The sequence below is a fragment of the Mizuhopecten yessoensis genome, unplaced genomic scaffold (genome assembly GCF_002113885.1).
Source record: "Mizuhopecten yessoensis strain PY_sf001 unplaced genomic scaffold, ASM211388v2 scaffold11029, whole genome shotgun sequence".
NCBI classification, from domain to species: domain Eukaryota; kingdom Metazoa; phylum Mollusca; class Bivalvia; order Pectinida; family Pectinidae; genus Mizuhopecten; species Mizuhopecten yessoensis.
This window is the reverse complement of record NW_018408843.1, coordinates 321,300-343,613: the sequence shown is the minus strand read 5'-3', so window position 1 is coordinate 343,613 and position 22,314 is coordinate 321,300. Positions and strand designations below refer to the sequence as shown.

Genomic DNA, 22,314 nt, shown 5'->3' with positions numbered 1-22,314 from the left:
TAATATCATACACATCACTGCGCTGACGGGGTAGAGTTTGGAAACAGGTAAAGTGATTACGGTTTATCACAGAAGCATCTTGATATCTGTGCGAGCACGCAGATAACAATGACAACAAGGACTAGGATGTCTTTAGAGATAATCCGTCACATTATTCTTTACTGCATATTCGCGAAGAAGAACTGATTACTAACTATTACAGGAACTAGTAAGTTAACTACTATACGGAAACGACAAACCCACTGAACACCGGTCGAATTTCACTCTACTGGACATTGGTCAAACCTCACTCCACTGGACACCGGTCGAATTTCACTCTACTTGACATTGGTCAAACCTCACTCCACTGAACACCGGTCGAATTTCACTCTACTGGACATTGGTCAAACCTCACTCCACTGGACACCGGCCGAACCTCACTCCACTGGATACCAGTCGAACCTCACTGCACTGGATACCGGCCGAACCTCACTCCTCTGGATACCAGCCGAACCTCACTGCAGTGGATACCAGTCAAACCTCACTGCACTGGATACCGGCCGAACCTCACTGCACTGGATACCGGCCGAACCTCACTCCTCTGGATACCAGTCGAACCTCACTGCACTGGACACCGGCTGAACCTCACTGCACTGGACACCGGCCGACCCTCACTGCACTGGATACCGGTCGAACCTCACTCCTCTGGACACCAGCCGAACCTCACTGCACTGGATACCGGCCGAACCTCACTCCTCTGGATACCAGCCGAACCTCACTGCAGTGGATACCAGTCAAACCTCACTGCACTGGATACCGGCCGAACCTCACTGCACTGGAGACCGGCCGAACCTCACTCCACTGGATACCAGTCGACCCTCACTGCACTAGACACCGGCCGAACCTCACTGCCCTGGACACCGGCCGAACCTCACTCCACTGGATACCAGTCGAACCTCACTGCACTAGACACCGGCCGAACCTCACTGCACTGGACACCGGCCGAACCTCACTGCACTGGATACCGGTCGACCCTCACTCCACTGGACACCGGCCGAACCTCACTGCACTGGACACCGACTGAACCTTACTCTTCTGGACACCGGTCGAATCTCACTCCATTGGTTATATAACACGTAAAATTCACATTTTACATCAAAGTGAAGCCTTATGTCAGAGTCGAATATGCAGATAACTTGTTGGCTCCGTTTGTAGAACACGTGCTGTGTTTGATTTAACCTTTTAGGTAAAGGATTTTTAAAATAGCTGAAACGAAGAAAGATTTTCTGAAAAAACAATACATGTAATGCATTTTCCTCAATTGCAAGAATTGCTTAGATTGTGTCTGTCCATCGTGCACAGGGCGACGGTCATTGTAGAAAAGTTATTCTTCGAGTGTTAAACAGATTGATACCAGGAAGATGTCTCAGTAAGTATTGGACGAAATATGTGTGGTTTTACAAAATAAAACAATAAAAAAAGTGAAATTTGTGTCTTTCATAATTCAATTATAAACAAAAACAATTATCTTGATAATAAAATAACAAAATACTAAATATGGCCCTTGAAAGAAGTTTTATTAAAAATATATCTGTAAAAGATTAACAGGACGGAATATATAATACTTCATGATATATACACAACGTTAACAACAGCTCTACTCTATTTATAATAAACATAACCACGTATATAACAATAACATAAATAATTCAGTCGAAGTTGTTTTTATAATCTAATAATGGGATTTTACTTTCCTTTTAATAAATCTTAACACTATTTATTTTACAACAATTATAAAACAAGTCATTAGAACTTATATTAATGACCTTTGTTGGCCCGGATGTTAGCGCGCGAGTGTCTTCATGTGGGAGGAAACTGGAGTACCCGGATATAACCCACGTGGTCGAGCAGGTGAACCCAAACCTTATCCACTGCGCCACCCGACCATCCTTTTAATTAGCATAGTCATCTTTACAGCATTATTTACCAGAGTCGGTGGCTCATCTCGAACCCCAGTATACCTGGGGTTCCTACCCAATGGCTCTGTTACAGTTGTTTATCGCCGAGGAGGGGGATTCTACAACTTATTAGAAAGGTATTATCAATATCAGTATAATTAACATAAACATGAAAAAGTCATTCCGGAACTCCATTTCTGCTGCCCGTCGAAAATATTTGCCCAAGTTTGTAAGCTAACGTTAATAGTTCCAAATAGATGTTTTTTTGTCACTCATCTCGAGATAACGCTTCCGTCGTTTCGTTCTGATATACCTGTTGTTTTCAAACTGTTGAATGAGTTTATAGTTAACTGCTAGAAAATTATGAACATTCAAACATGATTTTAGAAAACACACGCAAAACAGCTACCAAAAGGGTTAGCAAAGTCATATTTAAATCAAACATATATTTGCTGATTAGTTACGCTACAGTAAATCATAAATCCCCTAACCCGACAAGATAGCTCAACCTAGTAATACGTTAGTGTTGTTAGAGTGTTTAATTCCACATCGCTAAAAATCTTGAACTGGGATGTATAAGGAAACGTAGTGAGTCTGTAACCAGGTAATGTGTTTAAGGAAACGTAGTGAGGCTGTAACCAGGTAATGTGCTTAAGGAAACGTAGTGAGTCTGTAACCAGGTAATGTGTTTAAGGAAGTTCGAAAAGAACGTAATTATTGGATGTATATAAGAAATTGTTGAAAGTCCGTAATTAGGTTTTGTGAATAAGGAAATGGGGAATGTCTGTAAATAGTTTTTACGTCTTAACATTTTGTAAAGTGTAAATCTGTAACTAGATAATGAAACAGATCGTCTGTAACTAGATAATGAAACAGATCGTCTGTAACTAGTAATGTGTAAATAAGGGAAGGTAGAAAATGGATATTGTGTGTAAGGAAAGTCATTGAAGTAATGTTTATTAGATATACCCCCACGTTTGCGATGTACAACACTTTCCATTGGTTAATAAGCATGGATTATTGGACGATAGACATTAGGCGTACATGTATAACATATGTTTAAATATGTATTTTTCAACAGACTAAAGCTCTTCCAAAAACTGCAAATTTACCGGTAAAAAGCGAGTTGCGTGACAGGTTTCATTTGCCTAAAGAGGATACCCGCATCTAATTTTGTATTTATATAAAGATTTGCCAGCGAGCGGAAAAACAAAGCAATTTATATTTCACCTCTACATATACTTAAAACCTGTCAGGCTAATGGTCAGAATGTTCTGCTAAGAACAGCCTAATTTAAATAATTAATTATCGGGGTCGCCTTGCTTCTCATAGGCGTAAAGACACAGTGGTAGACATGAACAAAATCTTTAAAAACATTTTACTTTGAAGAATAGATATAAATACTGTATGTTTGTATACAATGTTGGAATATAAACCTCGGGATTCAAAAATGTTGGAAAAATAATACACTCAGTGGCGGCCTTCGATAAATATTTTTTTCGCGTCGGAACTATTCTAAATCGTTAATTACAATATCAGTCTTTTCTTTTGAATAGGTTTGGAACGACGGGTGCACACCGATGATCACTTCTGCTGAATCGTCGACAGGGAACTCTTTCAGGGAGGGAAAATAAAGTTGAGAAGGCGAAACTTTCTCGTCGTCCATCCTGAGATTTGAAAGGGATACGACAGCCGTTGATTTCCTAAAATTAAAACAAGAACTAAATTAACCACAACATATTACTTGCATATATTTGTTAAAATATGATTTTATGCCAACATTCAAGTGATAAATGATAAAATGCATTACTTGTGTTTCAAAACTAGTTCCCTAGATTTTGAAAAAAACAACTAAAAACTAATTAACACCAACATATTCATATCTACTTGAGTTGTCTCATGAAGTATAAGGATTCTAGGAAATACAAACTATATCATTGGTTCTTTATCATCACATTACGTACCTGTTTTTATGTTTTAATATGCAAAGGAATACGACGATGATGACGACGAGGAGGATCACAATTCCGACTCCTACTCCTACGCCTATTGCGGTTTCTGAAATGTTTCAAATATTTCAGTTTATTCTATTATATATCATTTAAATACAAACCAGGTACACTAGTATAACATATAACACCATTTCATAACGTAATAGTAACTGGTCACACCTTCTTTAAAATTTGCATAGTGTCTTGGTGTAAGCAGATTATATCGGATATACCTTATACATTGTTTAGTTTACTCCACCCCTACAGATTCACAGAGGACGGAACAGTTGTAAAATGTTGCGTTATTTATTATTGACCAAGGTTTACAATATACACACTTCTCTCATTATTAATTAGAAATAAATCAGTTCTCTTCTTATTTGTTAAATTCATATTACCAAGAGCTTGCCCCCTCCCGCTTTTGTGTAAACAGTATTAACCCTATTTTACACCAATTTGACGTCAACCTTTTTTAATGTTAAACGTAAGATATTCCAGTTTGATATTACTTGCTAAGTTCGCAGCACATACCATCATTTAAAACATACCATATTATTTAATTGATAAGCTAAACCTGCGTAAAAGATATACCAGTACAAATATCATGCTGACTTACCTGAGGTGTCATCACTAACAGACGGCCCGGGGTCTGCATTCACGGTCTGGCAACTTCCAGTCTGATATATAAATAGAAACATAAATCATGTAGGAGGAATTTAATTCAAATATGAAAGAAACTTACTTAAGTTTTCCCTGAAAAGGACATTGGATTGATGATAATCGAGCGTATTTGAGGTATTTTTAACGTTTTATTTCTTGCATATAATATCATCATTGGTGTCGGAATTAAATATATCAAAACATGACATTAAAACCAAATGCGTTTCTATTGAGATTTGGAAAATCAATCGGGGACGTGCCGAGCCCTCATCAAAAAATTATATTTAGATTTAACGAAATCTGAACGAGAAGGATTTTTTTTAAATGAATAACATAACGATATGTTGTTGTTTATCTGGACGCTACATTACTATCTGGTAATGTTATTATACGTTTTTCTCTGAAAAAAATCATTATGTGTCTTTCAATCCTTTATGTCGATAAAAGGTACCAAATTAGTATAACAATTCAACCCTATACAAATTACATTCTTAAAAAAAACACCAAAAAACATCTATTGAACATGAATTGACGTTAATGATAGAACTTGTGACTATATCCAGTATAATCTCAATTCTTGGGTATTATTTATATTTTCTAAAGCTTTATCATTATATGAACGATAAGATAAGCATTTTAAACAAATATGCTAATTTTCATAATCCCTTACACCGATACACATACTCTCGTACATCCGTACACACTGTCATTCTTATATTCATTTACACCCGTACACATACTACCTTACATCCGCACACATACTCCCTAACACCCATACACAAACTCCCTTACACTCATACACATACTCCCTTACATCCATACCCATACTCCCTTACACCCGTACACAGACTTCCTTACACCCATACACCATACACATACTACCTTACATCCGCACACATATTCCCTTACACCCGTACACACAATCCCTTACACCCGTACAATATTCCCTTGCACCCATACACACACTCTATTATACCCGCACAGATATTCCCTTACACCCGTATAATACTCCCTTAAACCTGCACACATATTCCCTTACACCCGTACACACAATCCCTTACACCCGTACAATACTCCCTTACTCCTGTACACATACTCCCTTCACCCGTACACATACTTCCTTACACCCGTACACATATTCCCTTACACCCGAACACACAATCCCTTACACCCGTACAATACTCCCTTACTCCTGTACACATACTCCCTTCACCCGTACACATACTCCCTTACACCCGTAAACATATTCCCTTACACCCGTACACACAATCCCTTACCCCCGTACAATACTCCCTTACACCTGTGCACATACTCCCTTCACCCGTACACATATTCCCTTACACCCGTACACACAATGCCTTACACCCGTACAATACTCCCTTACACCTGTACACATACGCCCTTCACCCGTACACATACTCCCTTACACCCGTACACATATTCCCTTTCACCCGTACACACAATCCCTTACACCCGTACAATACTCCCTTACACCTGTGCACATACTCCCTTCACCCGTACACATACTCCCTTACACCCGTATACATACTTCCTTTCTCTTGCCCATACTTTCTCCACCCGAACATACACATTCACTCATTGTAATCCCTTACACCCGTACACAAACAGTAAGTCTACATACTCCCTTACAGCCGTACACACATGCAGTCTTAGTAACCCCGTACACCCATACACACAATTGGACAGCATATACTCCCTAACACCGGTACACACACAGTCACTCTTCATACTCCCTTACACCTGTTTACACACATTTAGACTCCATACTCAGTAACACCTATTCACACACATTTAGACTTCATGCTCCCTTACACCTATTCACAAGCATTAAGACTTCATATTCGCTTACATCTGTTCGCACACATTTAGACTTCATACATCCTAACACCTGTTCGCACACATTTAGACTTCCTACACCTTTAAACCTGTTCACAAGCATTTAGACTTTCATAATCCCTTACACCTGTTCACACACATTTAGACTTTTATACGCCTTACACCTGTTCACACGCATTTATACTTTCATAATCCCTTACACCTGTTCACACATATTTAGACTTCCTACACCATTAAACCAGTTCACACGCATTTAGACTTTCATACCCCCTTACACCTGTTAACACAAATTTAGACTTTCATAATCCCTTACACCTGTTCACACACATTTATAATTTCATACGCCTTACACCTGTTCACACACATTTAGACTTCCTACACCGTTACACCTGTTCACACACATTTACACTCCCTGCACCCTTACACCTGTTCATACATATTTAGACTTCATACACCCTTACACCTGTTCACACATATTTAGACTCCCTACACCCTTACACCTGTTCACACACATTTAGACTTTCATATTCCCTTACACCTGTTCACACACATTTATGCTTTCATACTCCCTTACACCTGTTCACACAAATTTAGACTTCCTACACCCTTACACCTGTTCACACACATTTAGACTCCCTGCACCCTGAAACCTGTTCACACGCATTTATAATTTCATACTTCCTTACACCTGTTCACACATATTTAGACTCCCTGCACCCTTACACCTGTTCACACATATTTTAACTTCATACACTCTTACACTTGTTCACACATATTTAGACTTCATACTCCCTTACACCTGTTCACACACATTAATGCTTTCATACTCCCTTACACCTGCTCACACACATTTACACTCCCTGCACCCTTACACCTGTTCACACATATTTAGACTTCATACACCCTTACACCTGTTCACACATATTTAGACTTCATACTCCCTTACACCTGTTCACACACATTTATACTTCATACTCCTTACACCTGTTCACACACATTAAGACTTCATACTCCCTTACACCTGTTCACACACATTTATACTTCATACTCACTTACACCTGTTCACACAGAATTATACTTCATACTCCCTTACACCTGTTCATACACATTTACACTTCATACTCCCTTACACCTGTTCATACACATTTAGACTTCATACTCCCTTACACCTGTTCACACACATTTATACTTCATACTCCCTTACACCTGTTCACACACAATTATACTTCATACTCCCTTACACCTGTTCATACACATTTACACTTCATACTCCCTTACACCTGTTCATACACATTAAGACTTCATACTCCCTTACACCTGTTCACACACATTTATACTTCATACTCTCTTACACCTGTTCACACACATGTATGCTTCATACTCCCTTACACCTATTCACACATATTTAGACTTCATACTCCCTTACACCTGTTCAGAGACATTTAGACTTCATACTCCCTCACACCTGTTCACACACATTTATTCCTCATACTCCTTACACCTGTTTATACACATTTAGACTTCATACTCCCTTACACCTGTTCACACACATTTATACTTCATACTCCCTTGCACCTGTTCATACACATTTATACTTCATACTCCCTTGCACCTGTTCATACACATTTAGACTTCATACATCCTTACACCTAGGCCTGTTCATACATATTTAGACTTCATACTCCCTTACACCTGTTCTCACACATTTATACTTCATACTACCTTACACCTGTTCACACACATTTATACTTCATACTCCCTTACACCTGTTCACACACATTCACTCTTTAGTAAAAATTTCATTTCGTAGTATAGTATAAACGTAATTCCATGTTATTGTCTTTACCTTTTCTGTACACATCATAGAAGTGGTGTTACACTCGTAACAATTAGCGTCAAAGTTAAGGAATGTGACTTCAGTACTGAAGGTCGTGCCGTCGTTGGACATGCTGATCTTGTAGCCACTTGGAAGACTAGCATATGTGGAGCGGCGTTTCCGGGAAGCTGGTATTTTGCAGATACACGTGAACGAGTTGACGTATGTTGCAGAAAAAGTCATAGCCTCCCCTTCCAATCGAATGACCGAACCATAGACCTACATTACAAACCAATAGTTATTAATTACACAAACAATGCCTCGATTTATATAAGGTCCTCCGTTTAAATCGATTTAAGTAAAACTCGACAGAATGTCTTTAGTATTATACATCACACTTTGTGATATAGTAAGCGTTTTGCCAATGAGTCAGTCCGTGCGTTTGTTGTAAAATGCTCTCATAAACATTGACACAATTAGTTCGAATTCACTATAGTTTAGTAGAATGAGATTTTACATGCAAAAACATTTTGTTGGCAAAATAATCAACGGTCACGGAAAAAGAACACACTTGACCACTTTTGAAGCAAAGGATTGTGTATAACACATCTCATCACTCTTTAACATTTAAGGTTATGTAATAGTGAGGTTAAATGAAGCTCTACATCTAATAAGGGTTTGGTGGTCATCGGTCAAAGCTAAAGGGTCAAATGTATCCGTCAAAAGTAAAAAGCTTTTGATAAAGTTATATCATAAACCCTTTAGATTATATTTAAACCAGCGTGTGCTAACCATGAATTCTTCTACACCTGGTGAGAATTTACTGTTTATATGTCAAAGTGAAATGGTCCAAAGTCACAGGCAAAGCGGGCTAGGGAAAGGGGGCTTGGTCGTGGGGTATAGCTATGTGAACGTCTATTCACTTGGTTTTATAAATTACAAATAATGAAACTCGATTCATTGCCCTGTGTTCTATTTTTCTATTTGTGACCTCGTCTTTGTTCACTTTGTTTTCATTTTCACTTTTTAATACTTCCTATAATTACCTCAGTTTCTTTCGATATATTAACAAACCTCTGTGAAAAGCCGATAATGTCACTTCTTGATTCAATTTATATCTATGAACAATAACTTCCTTGTTTTGTCCAATCCCATTTACAGGAAAAACCTTTTAATCATGTTGTGTGACATATATAGTTAGTTGATATGTTAATTTTATGAATCCAATTCTGTTGTTAAAAACGAATTTGATTGAAAAATAATATTGATATACATCATCTGATTCATTTAATGAATTAAAAGGTTATCTGATGTTGATTTTGTTATAAGCATTTTTAATATTTTGAAACAAGTAGACAATAATATAATGACATCACTATAACTATTTTATTGTAAATAAAATTGGTTATTTTGCCGTATGAAATACATTGTTACGATATTCATTTATAATGACATTGATTCTTATTTCTCACGCTAAGTGTTAGTACTTACCTTGAACGGTTGGGCTCTGCATGTCAGTTGCATCGGCATAAAGTTTTCCCCTGATACAAGGTATTTGGAGCAGACGTTTATCGATGTATCGCACAAGCCCACATTTGTTTCTTGGGACAGGATGGGTGGGGCGTTTCCGCTCATTGAACAATCATTTCCCGAATAACCGTTTTCACACTGACAAGTACCTTTAAGTTGGCAAAACAAAATTAACCAAGAGTGTCATTTTAAACGAATGATTCAAACCTTGCCTCGGTGAAATAGTACCTTTGGCGTTATGAGATTTGCGAACTCGTATTGTTATGTAAATTATTCTACAAGTGAAACATGTTTTTTACCAATGAGTGTACTATCGAATGCTTAAGAAGCTATTGAACTAAAAGATTAGTTTATTTCAAGAGCAAAATATTAACCATCAATAATATTTCAATTTAGCTTAAATTATTATATAAACTGTCTGAGCGTTACATAAATCGAATGGTATAAGCTAAAAAAAGAAAAAGTAACTACGATGTATTTTTATCATATACCATTGATACAGGACCCAACATTGGAGCAGTTGTTGGAACAACTCAATGCTAACATCTCATCCAGAATAGTGCTGCCACTTCCGGTATCGTTCTTTGTAAGGTTTTCTAAACGTACTGCTTCCGCTATACACGCCGTCTTCAGTAACGACAGAGTAGATTCCATGAACAACGTCGATCCTGAGAGCTGAATAAAATGTTTGGACATAATTTATAAAGATAATAAACGATACATATTGATGGGACACTTTCTTTTTTGAAATTTTTGTTTAATTCAGAACCCAAGAAGGGGAATCAAACTCCGGTCGTCTCGGTGAGAAGCGAGAGGGCTTTCCGTTGTGCCACCAACTAACCAGCGTGAAGTTGGTTACTTATTCAATATTGGGCTAGCCCAATATTGGACTGGACCAATGTTGGGCTGGCGCAATATTGGGCTAGTTTGATATTCAAATACACCTAACATAATAGTTCTTATGCCGCTTTTTCACACAAATACCACAACTGGGCATCTTCTAAGGTATCCACATGCAAAACGGCATCAACGATACCCCAGGCTAAAGGTGCTCACTGGATATCATTTCGAATTTCAGTATATAAACGTAAATTTTTCGTTTTCAACAGGCCACGGCATATTGTTATAGGTCTTATGCCGCTTTTTCACACCTATGCCACAACTGGGCATCTTTTAATGTATCCACATGAAAAACGGCATCAACGATACCGCAGGCTAAAGATGCTAGGTATATTTGAATATCAAACTAGCCCAATATTGCGCCAGCCCAACATTTGTCCAGTCCAATATTGGGCTAGCCCAATATTGAATAAGTAACCAACTTCACGCTGGTCACCAACTACCAATAAATTGATCACACCTCGTATCAACTAAAACATTTTCTTAAGCCGCTTTTATTTTCATCATAACATAGGTGACATTCATATCAGTTTCATGGTATTGTTGAATACGCTGAAGCTCCCTGACAGTTGCCTGTTATCATGCTCACTTCTTATATATCACGTTTTGTATGGATCAGTTGTCGTTTATAGCCAGCAATGAATGCAAGAAACTTACATTATTCAACCTGAATATCACATGGTTTCATCTACTCACATTTCTGTTTAAACCCATAAACAAAGCAGACTTACCTTGATGTCCTTGGTACAGTCTGGTATATAATCTTCACTGTCAAATCCTGGTATTACCTCCTTATGTTTCTGTGTAATCCCATAAACAATGTAGACTTACCTTGATGTCCTTGTTACAGTCGGGGACAAAGACTTCGATGTCAAATCCTGGTATCACCTCTTTACATTTCTGTGTAATCCCATAAACAAAACGGACATACCTTGATGTCCTTGTTACAGTCGGGGACAAAGACTTCGATGTCAAATCCTGGTATCACCTCTTTACATTTCTGTGTAATCCCATAAACAAAACGGACATACCTTGATGTCCTTGTTACAGTCGGGGACAAAGATTTCGCTGTCAAATCCTGGTATCATCTCATCATGTTTCTGTTCACTGATCCCATAAACAATGTAGACTTACCTTGATGTCCTTGTTACAGTCGGGGACAAAGACTTCGCTGTCAAATCCTGGTATCACCTCTTTACATTTCTGTGTAATCCCATAAACAAAGCTGACATACCTTGATGTCCTTGTTAGAGTCGGGGACGAAGACTTCGCTGTCAAATCCTGGTATCCCCTCTTTACATTTCTGTGTAATCCCATAAACAAAGCTGACATCCCTTGATGTCCTTGTTACAGTCGGGGACAAAGATTTAGCTGTCAAATCCTGGTATCATCTCATCATGTTTCTGTTGGCTGATCCCATAAACAATGTAGACTTACCTTGATGTCTTTGTTACAGTCGGGGACGAAGACTTCGCTGTCAAATCCTGATATCACCTACTCATGTTTCTGTTGACTGATCCTATAAACAATGTAGACTTACCTTGATGTCTTTAATACAGTCGGGGACGAAGACTTCGCTGTCAAATCCTGGTATCATCTCATCATGTTTCTGTTGACTGATCCCATAAACAATGTAGACTTACCTTGATGTCTTTATTACTGTCGGGGACGAAGACTTCGCTGTCAAATCCTGGTATCACCTCCTCATGTTTCTGTTGACTGATCCCATAAACAATGAAGACTTACCTTGATGTCTTTGTTACAGTCGGGGACAAAGACTTCGCTGTCAAATCCTGGTATCACCTCCTCATGTTTCTGTTGACTGATCCTATAAACAATGTAGACTTACCTTGATGTCTTTATTACAGTCGGGGACAAAGACTTCGCTGACAAATCCTGGTATTATCTCATCATGTTTCTGCTCACTAATTCAATTAACAAAGTAAACTTTACCTTGATGTCCTTGGTGCAGTCGGGGACATAAACTTCGCTGTCAAATCCTGGTATCACCTCCTCACATTTCTGGATGAGAGGACTGTCCCTGAGGAATTCCCTACAAGCTAATGCGGCTGATGCCTCCGTCCAATTACCAGACCAATCAGGTACCTTTAAACATAGAACCAATAAAAAAAAATGCAAAATGAGGTTTATAATTAAACTGTACAAACTGTGGAAAGATTTATGTTGCAAAACCAAAAGTGTTTGTATATGACGTTTCGATGACTTATACGGTATGTACTCTGTCACCTTCATCAGACAAATGACCAGTGAAGCGTATGCACACAAAGGTGTAAAATATGTACGGTTCGGCTATGCTATAAGTGTATTAACAATTAGTTGTTATATGAACCGAAATGACTCGATTCAGCTAAAGTATAAAACAAAGCGTAGCTGAATCGAGTCATTTCGGTTCATATGTAACAACTCATTGTACATACGCTTACAGCGACAACGATTTGTGGACAACTCGTATATATTGTACATCACTGTACATGCGCTTAACTGGTCATTTGTCTGATGAAGGTGACAGAGTACATGCCGTACTAGTCATCGAAACGTCATATATAAACACTTTTGGTTGTGCTACATGAATCTTTTCACAATCCCTACTATCAAACCTGAAACAAATGTAAAAAATAAATTGTACAATACTTATTTTAAAATAAATATGTAAAATATTCATATGTCTACACAAGGAGACAGTATGTACTGAATGTTTTCACGAAAATCCTTAAATAAAGGAAATACCAAATCAAACGTTAAGCCAAGGCAATGACCAAGATACAAAGCTGTGAATTAAACTTAATTATCCAAGAGAATCACTTTCTAATTGTGAGTTGGGTAAATTCGACACATCTTGTTAAGTCACAAATTTTAATCTGATACAGAGACATGATCGATGGTAACAATGTTATCGCCATATGGAAGATGAACAAACAGTTTTCATTCAAATAATTTAAGAAAGATACTTACTCCACTTTCTGTATCATTGTTTCCACCCAGATTAGAGTACCAGGGAAAGTACACCATCTCTTCATCCGTATCGCGTTTTGTAAATGATGTCCGGCACGTGTCAAGGTACCCATACGAAGCAGTGTCAGAGGAGTCAGACGAAGAACAGGGCTCAGCCGGTGACGCCGAACAGGAAGCATGCTCATCAAACTTTGTTTCGTTTTTACAGGTGCAATATTCACGGGCCGTCATTGTAGGAGATGACTGCGTTACCAGGGGATTTATGAATAACGACTGCGAAGTTCCCTCTGTAATTCTGTAATTGTAGACGGTTGATATGTATACAAATATTTAAAATACACAATTGAAATCTTTCAAAAAAAATGGAATATATATGTGTGTTCTATTCATTAACGATTGCTAGTTATTGTTCTCACGATTGTAATTTCTGTCTAGTTGAACTACTAGCTCAGGAAATATCAGCCATTTAGGCAATAAAATAGTGCGGGATGATTTAGTTTGGACATAGTATGATAAAAATATTGTTTATTTAAAAGTTAATGACAATTAGCAGTATATAAAACCTCAATTTAGTTTTCATTAGACGAGTGATTTTTTATACGGATACAAACTTCCAGCTGGTGCCGAAGACTGACTCATTGGAGGTTTCACTTCCGTCTGTCTTTTTAAAGTCATTTCCTGTTGATCCGTCCATATATCCACATAACCCTGCGGACGCTTTCCAGTCCAAAACCGAGGGTTTCACGAAAATGTAGTGTATAAATACAGCTGATGAGTAGGATCCGTAGTGGAAAGTCACCGATGTCCCCGTGGGAAGGGTAATCTATAATTAATCCATATTTTACACAACTTATTTATTTTAAAACAATATTGATTTAAACTTTATAAGATTGACAGCTTTACGAAACATGTAGTAGACATTAATAAATTAAAAAGACCAGTAGGTCATAACGTATGCGCTAACAATATAACAGCTTATCTACCACACTTTGTAAATGCATTCCTGTTATAGCCAGGGGGGAAATTGATAGAATATATCACCCCATAGATGGTAGATTCTTAAGTTGCCAAATACGAGGCTTTCCAAGGATTGATATTCCCCATCTCACCTAAAGGGAGTAAGCATTCTTGTTCTCTTATCCTTTTTACCATGTCATTTACACAAATCAATGTTTCATTTCCGATTCAATGCATTTTGACGATACGTTAATGCATTTTTTACATGACGTCATTGTGTTGTTGACGTGACATTATGTTTATAATAAGGAAATCCTTGGACGAGACAAGGATATCTCATAACTAGAAAAATGGTGGATACGCCAAAATAATCCTACATAAAGAAAAACAGCTTACTCGCGTTATTATCCTGAAACATCCGTATTGCATCATCAATTTATGCAGTGAAACGTCATCAATTTTGTTGAGATTGTCAATGTATTTGGTTAACAATTACTTCTGTATGTTGGATACAGAAACCTCAAGCCTGAAGATAAGGTATAAAACCTCAACCATGAAGAAAAGCTATAAAACCTCAAGCCTGAAGATAAGGTATAAAAACTCAAGCCTGAAGATTAGGTATAATAACTCAAGCCTGAAGATAAGGTATAATAACTCAACCCTGAATATAAGGTATATTAACTCAACCCTGAAGATAAGGTATAAAAACTCAACCCTGAATATAAGGTATATTAACTCAACCCTGAATATAAGGTATATTAACTCAACCCTCTCAACCCTGAATATAAGGTATATTAACTCAACCCTGAAGATAAGGTATAACACCTCAATCCTGAAGATAAGGTATAAAACCTCAACCCTGACTATAAGGTATAATAACTAAACCCTAAATATAAGGTATATTAACTCATCCCTGAAGATAAGGTATAAAAACTCAACCCTGAATATAAGGTATATTAACTCGACCCTGAAGATAAGGGATAAAACCTCAACCCTGACTATAAGGTATAATAACTCAACGGTGAATATAGGGTATATTAACTCACCCCTGAAGATAAGGTATAATAAATAATAACTAAACCCTGAATATAAGTTATACTAACTCAACCCTGAATATAAGGTATAATAACTCAACCCTGAATATAGGGTATATTAACTCAACCCTGAAGATAAGGTATAAAACCTCAACCCTGAAGATAAGGTATAAAACCTCAACCCTGAATATAAGGTATATTAACTAAACTCTGAATATAAGGAATATTAACTCAACCCTGAATATAAGGTATAATAACTCAACCCTGAATATAAGGTCTATTAACTCAACCCTGAAGATAAGGTATAAAATCTCAACCCTGAATATAAGGTATAAAAACTCAACCCTGAAGATAAGGTATAAAAACTCAACCCTGAATATAAGGTATACTAACTCAACCCTGAATATAAGGTATAATAACTCAACCATGAATATAAGGTATATTAACTCAACCCTGAAGATAAGGTATAAAACCTCAGCCATGAAGATAAGGTATAAAACCGCATCCATGAAGATAAGGTATAATAACTCAAGCCTGAAGATAAGGTATAATAACTCAACCCTGAAGATAAGGTATAATAACTCAACGCTGAATATAAGGTATATTAACTCAACCATGAAGATAAGGTATAAAAACTCAACCCTGAATATAAGGTATACTAACTCAACCCTGAATATAAGGTATAAAACCACAACCCGGAATATAAGGTATATTAAATCAACCCTGAAATAAGGTATATTACCTCAACCATGAAAATAATGTATAAAACCTCAACCCTGAATATAAGGTATATTAACTCAACTCTGAATATAAGGTATATTAACTCAACCCTGAATATAAGGTATAAAACCACAACCCGGAATATAAGGTATATTAAATCAACCCTGAAATAAGGTATATTACCTCAACCATGAAAATAATGTATAAAACCTCAACCCTGAATATAAGGTATATTAACTCAACCCTGAAGATAAGGTATAAAATCTCAACCCTGAATATAAGGTATACTAACTCAACCCTGAATATAAGGTATATTTAATCAACCCTGAATATAAGGTATATTACCTCAACCCTGAAGATAAGGTATAAAACCTCAACCCTGAATATAAGGTATATTAACTCAACTCTGAATATAAGGTATATTAACTCAACCCTGAAGATAAGGTATAAAACCTCAACCCGGAATATAAGGTATATTAAATCAACCCTGAAATAAGATATATTACCTCAACCATGAAAATAAGGTATAAAACCTCAACCCTGAATATAAGGTATATTACCTCAACCCTGAAGATCAGGTATAAAACCTCAACCCCGAAGATAAGGTATAAAAACTTAAGCCTGAAGATAGGGTATAAAAACTCAAGCCTAAAGATAAGGTATAAACACTCAAACCTGAAGATAAGGTATTATAACTTAACCATGAAGATAAGGTATAATTCTCAACCCTGAAGATTAGGTACTATAACTCAAGCCTGAAGAGAATATAAGGTATATTAACTAAACTCTGAATATAAGGTATATTACTCAACCCTGAATATAAGGAATATTTAATCAACCCTGAATATAAGGTATAAAAACTCAAGCTTTAATATAAGGTATAAAAACTCAAGCCTTAAGATAAGGTATAAAAACTTAAGCCTGAAGATAGGGTATAAAAACTCAAGCCTTAAGATAAGGTATAAAAACTAAAGCCTGAAGATAAGGTAAAATAACTCAAGCCTTAAGATAAGGTATAAAAACTTAAGCCTGAAGATAGGGTATAAAAACTCAAGCCTGAGGATAAGGTATAAAAACTCAAGCTTTAATATAAGGTATAAAAACTCAAGCTTTAATATAAGGTATAAAAACTCAAGCTTTAATATAAGGTATAAAAACTCAAGCTTTAATATAAGGTATAAAAACTCAAGCTTTAATATAAGGTATAAAAACTCAAGCCTTAAGATAAGGTATAAAAACTAAAGCCTGACGATAAGGTATAAAAACTCAAGCTTTAATATAAGGTATAAAAACTCAAGCTTTAATATAAGGTATAAAAACTCAAGCTTTAATATAAGGTATAAAAACTCAAGCTTGAAGATAAGGTATAAAAACTCGAGTCTGAAGATAAGGTATAAAATCTCAACCCTGAATATAAGGAATATTTAATCAACCCTGAATATAAGGTATATTAACTAAACTCTGAGTATAAGGTATATTAACTCAACCCTCTCAACCCTGAATATAAGGAATATTTAATCAACCCTGAATATAAGGTATAAAAACTCAAGTCCGAAGATAAGGTATAATAACTCAAGTCTGAAGATAAGGTATAAAAAGATAAGGTATAAAACCTCAACCCCGAAGATAAGGTATAAAAACACAAGCCTGAAGATAAGGTATAAAGACTCAAGCCTGAAGATAAGTCATAAAACCTCAAGCCTGAAGATAAGGTATATTAACTCAACCCTTAATATAAGGTATAATAACTCAAGCCTTAAGATAAGGTATAAAAACTTAAGCCTGAAGATAGGGTATAAAAACTCAAGCCTGGAGATAAGGTATAAAAACTCAAGCTTGAAGATAAGGTATAATAACGCAATCCTGAAGATAAGGTATAAAATCTCAACGCTGAATATAAGGTATAAAAACTCAAGCCTAAAGATAAGGTATAAACACTCAAACCTGAAGATAAGGCATAAAACCCCAAGCCTGAAGATAAGGTATTGAATATAAGGTATATTTAATCAACCCTGAATATAAGGTATAATAACTCAAGCTTGAAGATAAGGTATAATAACGCAATCCTGAAGATAAGGTATAAACCCTCAACCCTGAATATAAGGTATATAAACTCAACCCTGAAGATAAGGTATAAAATCTCAACGCTGAATATAAGGTATAAAAACTCAACCCTGAATATAAGGTATAAAAACTCAAGCTTTAATATAAGGTATAAAAACTCAAGCTTTAATATAAGGTATAAAAACTCAAGACTGAAGATAAAGTATAAAAACTCATCCCTAAAGATAAGGTATAATAACTCATCTCTGAAGATAAGGTATAAAATCTCAACGCTGAATATAAGGCATATTAACTCAACCATGAAGATAAGGTATAATACTCATCCCTGAAGATTAGGTATTATAACTCAAGCCTGAAGATAAGGCATAAAACCTCAAGCCTGAAGATAAGGTAAAATAACTCAAGCCTGAAGATAAGGTATATTAACTCAACTCTGAATATAAGGTATAATAACTCAAGCCTGAAGATAAGGTATAATAACTCAACCCTGAAGATAAGGTATAATAACTCAATCCTGAAGATAAGGTATAAAAACTCAAGCCTGAAGATAAGGTATAATAAGTCAACCCTGAGGATAAGGTGTAATATAGAAAAGATCGTACCTAGGTTAGGATATCTACTTCACAACGGAGTGATAGATTTATTGATCCTCATTGGTTATATCAATATGTCCGGATATGCTTCATTAAGAATAAAACAGTCCATATTTCGATCAGTGGTTTAAGCTGTCGATTCCAACTGTGTTAGTTAGCGGTTACATATAAGATTTTGTTTGTTTATATTTTATCGTTGTAAGTTTTCATAACTTACCTGGAAGCCGGATCCATATCGGTTACTGGATTGATAATGCGTTATCTTCATCGCATCTTTGTCACAGCCGTTGTACTCGATAATTCTGTTGAACCCATTTGAATGCTTACAGAAGTTGGCCCTGAAGACTGCATTATCATTACGTATAGCGATTCCACAGTTACATTTGGCGTTGGGTAAACCATAGTCACATGGCTGGAAATAGGCGTGAATCTAAACCACAAGATACAAAATGAACTGTATTAAGTTTCATTAATACATGTATGTTGTCAAAAGAATGAGTCATATTTGTCGGAAAATATATTCTTTCCCTTTTATTATTGTTCTGAAATTCTAAAATTCCTACAATAAAAAGATCAATTAACATATAGTCTAGGCTAAGAAGAACTTCGAGGAAGAAATACATAGGTAATATAGTTTTAATGCTTTCTATAGAGTTTAAGTAGAGATGAGGATTAACTTACCGCAACGGGCAGAGTGTCGTGCTTATACAAGACGTATTCTCCAGTTACTTGTAATTCGTATTGCCTAAATAAGGAAAAGTAATGTAAACATATGCTACATTGCGTTGAAACATTCTTTGTCTTATTATCAATTTATCCTCCTGATATATTTTTATTTATACATTATCAGTTCGAATCTAAAATAAAATCTACTTTCCACAACAGTAGCTGGAAACAAGTTATGAACCAGAACGTAATTAATAGTAAAATGGCATTGCAGACCACGAGTAAATGTGCCAAAATTCAACTTCTGTTAAAATAAAATCTGGCTACAGTTTATAATTGAAACTGATTGCTAGTACAAATTGTAATCACATGCCTTGGTATATAAAACACATACATGTACCTCGGCTACTCATATACGACTATATACTTATTGTTTCAGTAATAAATTATCTTACTTACTTGCCGTCAAAGGTTTTCATATGTGGGTCGTTCGAAGAGTAACACACTTTACCCATAATGTTAATATCATCGTCATGGATGTTAATCTGACAAAATAGAAAGCAGAGATATATTGTCAGTGTAAGATGAGAAAAATCATTTTATTTTCCAGATATGTTAAAATACCTATAAGTTGTTAAAAAATATCGTTATTCTAGTTCATCAAGCGAAATTAAACATTAATTAGAGGTTATATTGGTATGTTGGTATATTTACGTACTTATTGATGTCGAGGTATTAAAAAGACAATAGAAACCATATGGCTAAGAGACTGACAACACCATGTGTCAGATCGACTTAGGGAAGTCTCTTTATTATCAATATTGTTTACCCTTTGCTTTTGTGTGTTAATTTTTGATTTAGGGTGTGATAACTTTTAATTTTGTGTGCGATAACTTTTGATTTTGTGTGTGATAATTTAGATTTTTTGTGTGATTACTTTTGATTTTTGTGTGTGATTACCTTTGATTTCGTGTGTGGTTACCTTTGAGTTCGTGTGTGGTTACCTTTGATTTCGTTTGTGGTTACCTTTGATTTTGTGTGTTTACCTCTATTTCATCTCCGACTACCTGGCTCCAAACTTTGTGTGTTATAACCGAGTCTGTTCGTAACTGCAGCAGTGCCATGCGATGTCCTGAGTTAACGATATTGTCCGGCGCTCCATGTATCTTCATCACGGCTGATGTATCCCAGCTGGTATGATAGATCAATACTCCACATTCATTGTTCTTAAACGTTACGGCATTGTTGGTAACACCACCTCGTGAACACTGGTCTGTGGACTCGTCTTTTGGTGAAACTACTCGAATTCTCATATGACAGTGATCCTGTTCAAATTTCTGGACCCTAAAGTAGGATTTTTACGAATATGTTTGAACAGGAAATTTAGTATAATTATAAACGAATAATAAAATGTGACAATATAACTGGGAAAAAACCGGGATCAATATCACACTTACACCGTATTGAAAATAACGTTAACAACTATACCGTGAAGGTTTTGAATGTGACGTAACAACCTACATATTGTAGGGTTGATTGTGACGTCCCTACCTGTACCGTTTAAGAACACGGTTGAATGTTACGTCACAACGTGCTCCCTAAAGGGTTGATTGTGACGTCACAACTTACACGGTCACGGATGGAATTGGACGTAATAACTTATATCATGTAAGGTTGAATGTAGCGTCATAACCTTCAACCAATATGTTTGAATGTGTCGTCATAACGTACAGCGCGAAAGGTTGAATGTGACGTCACAACCTACATCGTATAGGATTGAATGTGACGTCACAACCTATAACGTGTAGGATTTAATGTGACGTCACAACCTACATCATGTAATATCGAATGTGACGTCACAACCTACATCATGTAATGTTGAATGTGACGTCACAACCTACATCAAAGGTTAAATGTGACGTCACAACCTACATCATGTAAGGTTGAATGTGCCGTCACAACCTACACCATGTAAGGTTGAATGTGACGTGTGGGTTCCTGATAAACTGTTTGCTGAACATTACCTTCAACCAATATGTTTGAATGTGTCGTCATAATGACAGCGTGAAAGGTTGAATGTGACTTCACAACCTACATCGTATAGGATTGAATGTGACGTCACAACCTACACCATGTAAGGTTGAATGTGACGTGTGGGTTCCTGATAAACTGAGTTTGCTGAACAGTGAGTTAAAGATCAAACATACAGCGCTTAAACGTAACTTACTTCGTTAGTGACAACAGTTGAACATATTAACACATAACGCGTTTTGTGATAACTTCATAAACAAGAGGCCCATGGGCCTTAACGGTCACCTGATATATTTATACAGAGAGTTGATTTCGTTTTTAACATGAACAGAAATATTATTCAAAGTGACAAAAAACAATAAAACCACCTTATTCAATATCAAGCATACAGATTTCAGACTAAAAAGGATTTGAAACTAGCACCTCTGATTCTAAACAAGGAAAATGAAGAAATTTTAGCACACTGACTCCCTTGAGCCCCACCCTACAGCCCTTGGGGGTAGGGCTGGCTCAAAATTTTCAAAGTATCAAACTGTCAACTCAAGGTTATAATTCCAATCAAGTTATTAACATGTAATATTCAAA

The 22,314-nt window shown here is 36.4% G+C and overlaps 1 protein-coding gene and 1 long non-coding RNA gene across 2 annotated transcripts in view; one reads left to right on the top strand and one right to left on the bottom strand.

Moving 5' to 3' along the window:
• Window positions 1–2,089: 2,089 nt before the first annotated feature.
• Window positions 2,090–2,843, top strand: LOC110464751. Its single transcript, XR_002464530.1, has 2 exons — window positions 2,090–2,541; window positions 2,580–2,843. It is a non-coding gene; the product is annotated as an uncharacterized LOC110464751 (long non-coding RNA).
• A 92-nt stretch (window positions 2,844–2,935) lies between these two features.
• LOC110464748 (von Willebrand factor D and EGF domain-containing protein-like) overlaps window positions 2,936–22,314 on the bottom strand; it is a 27,558-nt gene continuing 8,179 nt past the window's right edge. Inside the window, exons 7-19 of the mRNA XM_021520120.1 lie at window positions 20,745–21,042; window positions 20,158–20,243; window positions 19,714–19,777; window positions 19,250–19,462; window positions 14,276–14,487; window positions 13,665–13,959; window positions 12,645–12,797; window positions 10,283–10,466; window positions 9,753–9,940; window positions 8,292–8,540; window positions 4,545–4,605; window positions 3,902–3,995; window positions 2,936–3,640 (exon numbers count right to left, since the gene is read on the bottom strand). Of these exons, the coding sequence (XP_021375795.1) occupies window positions 3,448–3,640; window positions 3,902–3,995; window positions 4,545–4,605; window positions 8,292–8,540; window positions 9,753–9,940; window positions 10,283–10,466; window positions 12,645–12,797; window positions 13,665–13,959; window positions 14,276–14,487; window positions 19,250–19,462; window positions 19,714–19,777; window positions 20,158–20,243; window positions 20,745–21,042 (2,290 nt within the window). The 3' untranslated portion in view covers window positions 2,936–3,447. The remainder of the gene's footprint in view (window positions 3,641–3,901; window positions 3,996–4,544; window positions 4,606–8,291; window positions 8,541–9,752; window positions 9,941–10,282; window positions 10,467–12,644; window positions 12,798–13,664; window positions 13,960–14,275; window positions 14,488–19,249; window positions 19,463–19,713; window positions 19,778–20,157; window positions 20,244–20,744; window positions 21,043–22,314) is intronic.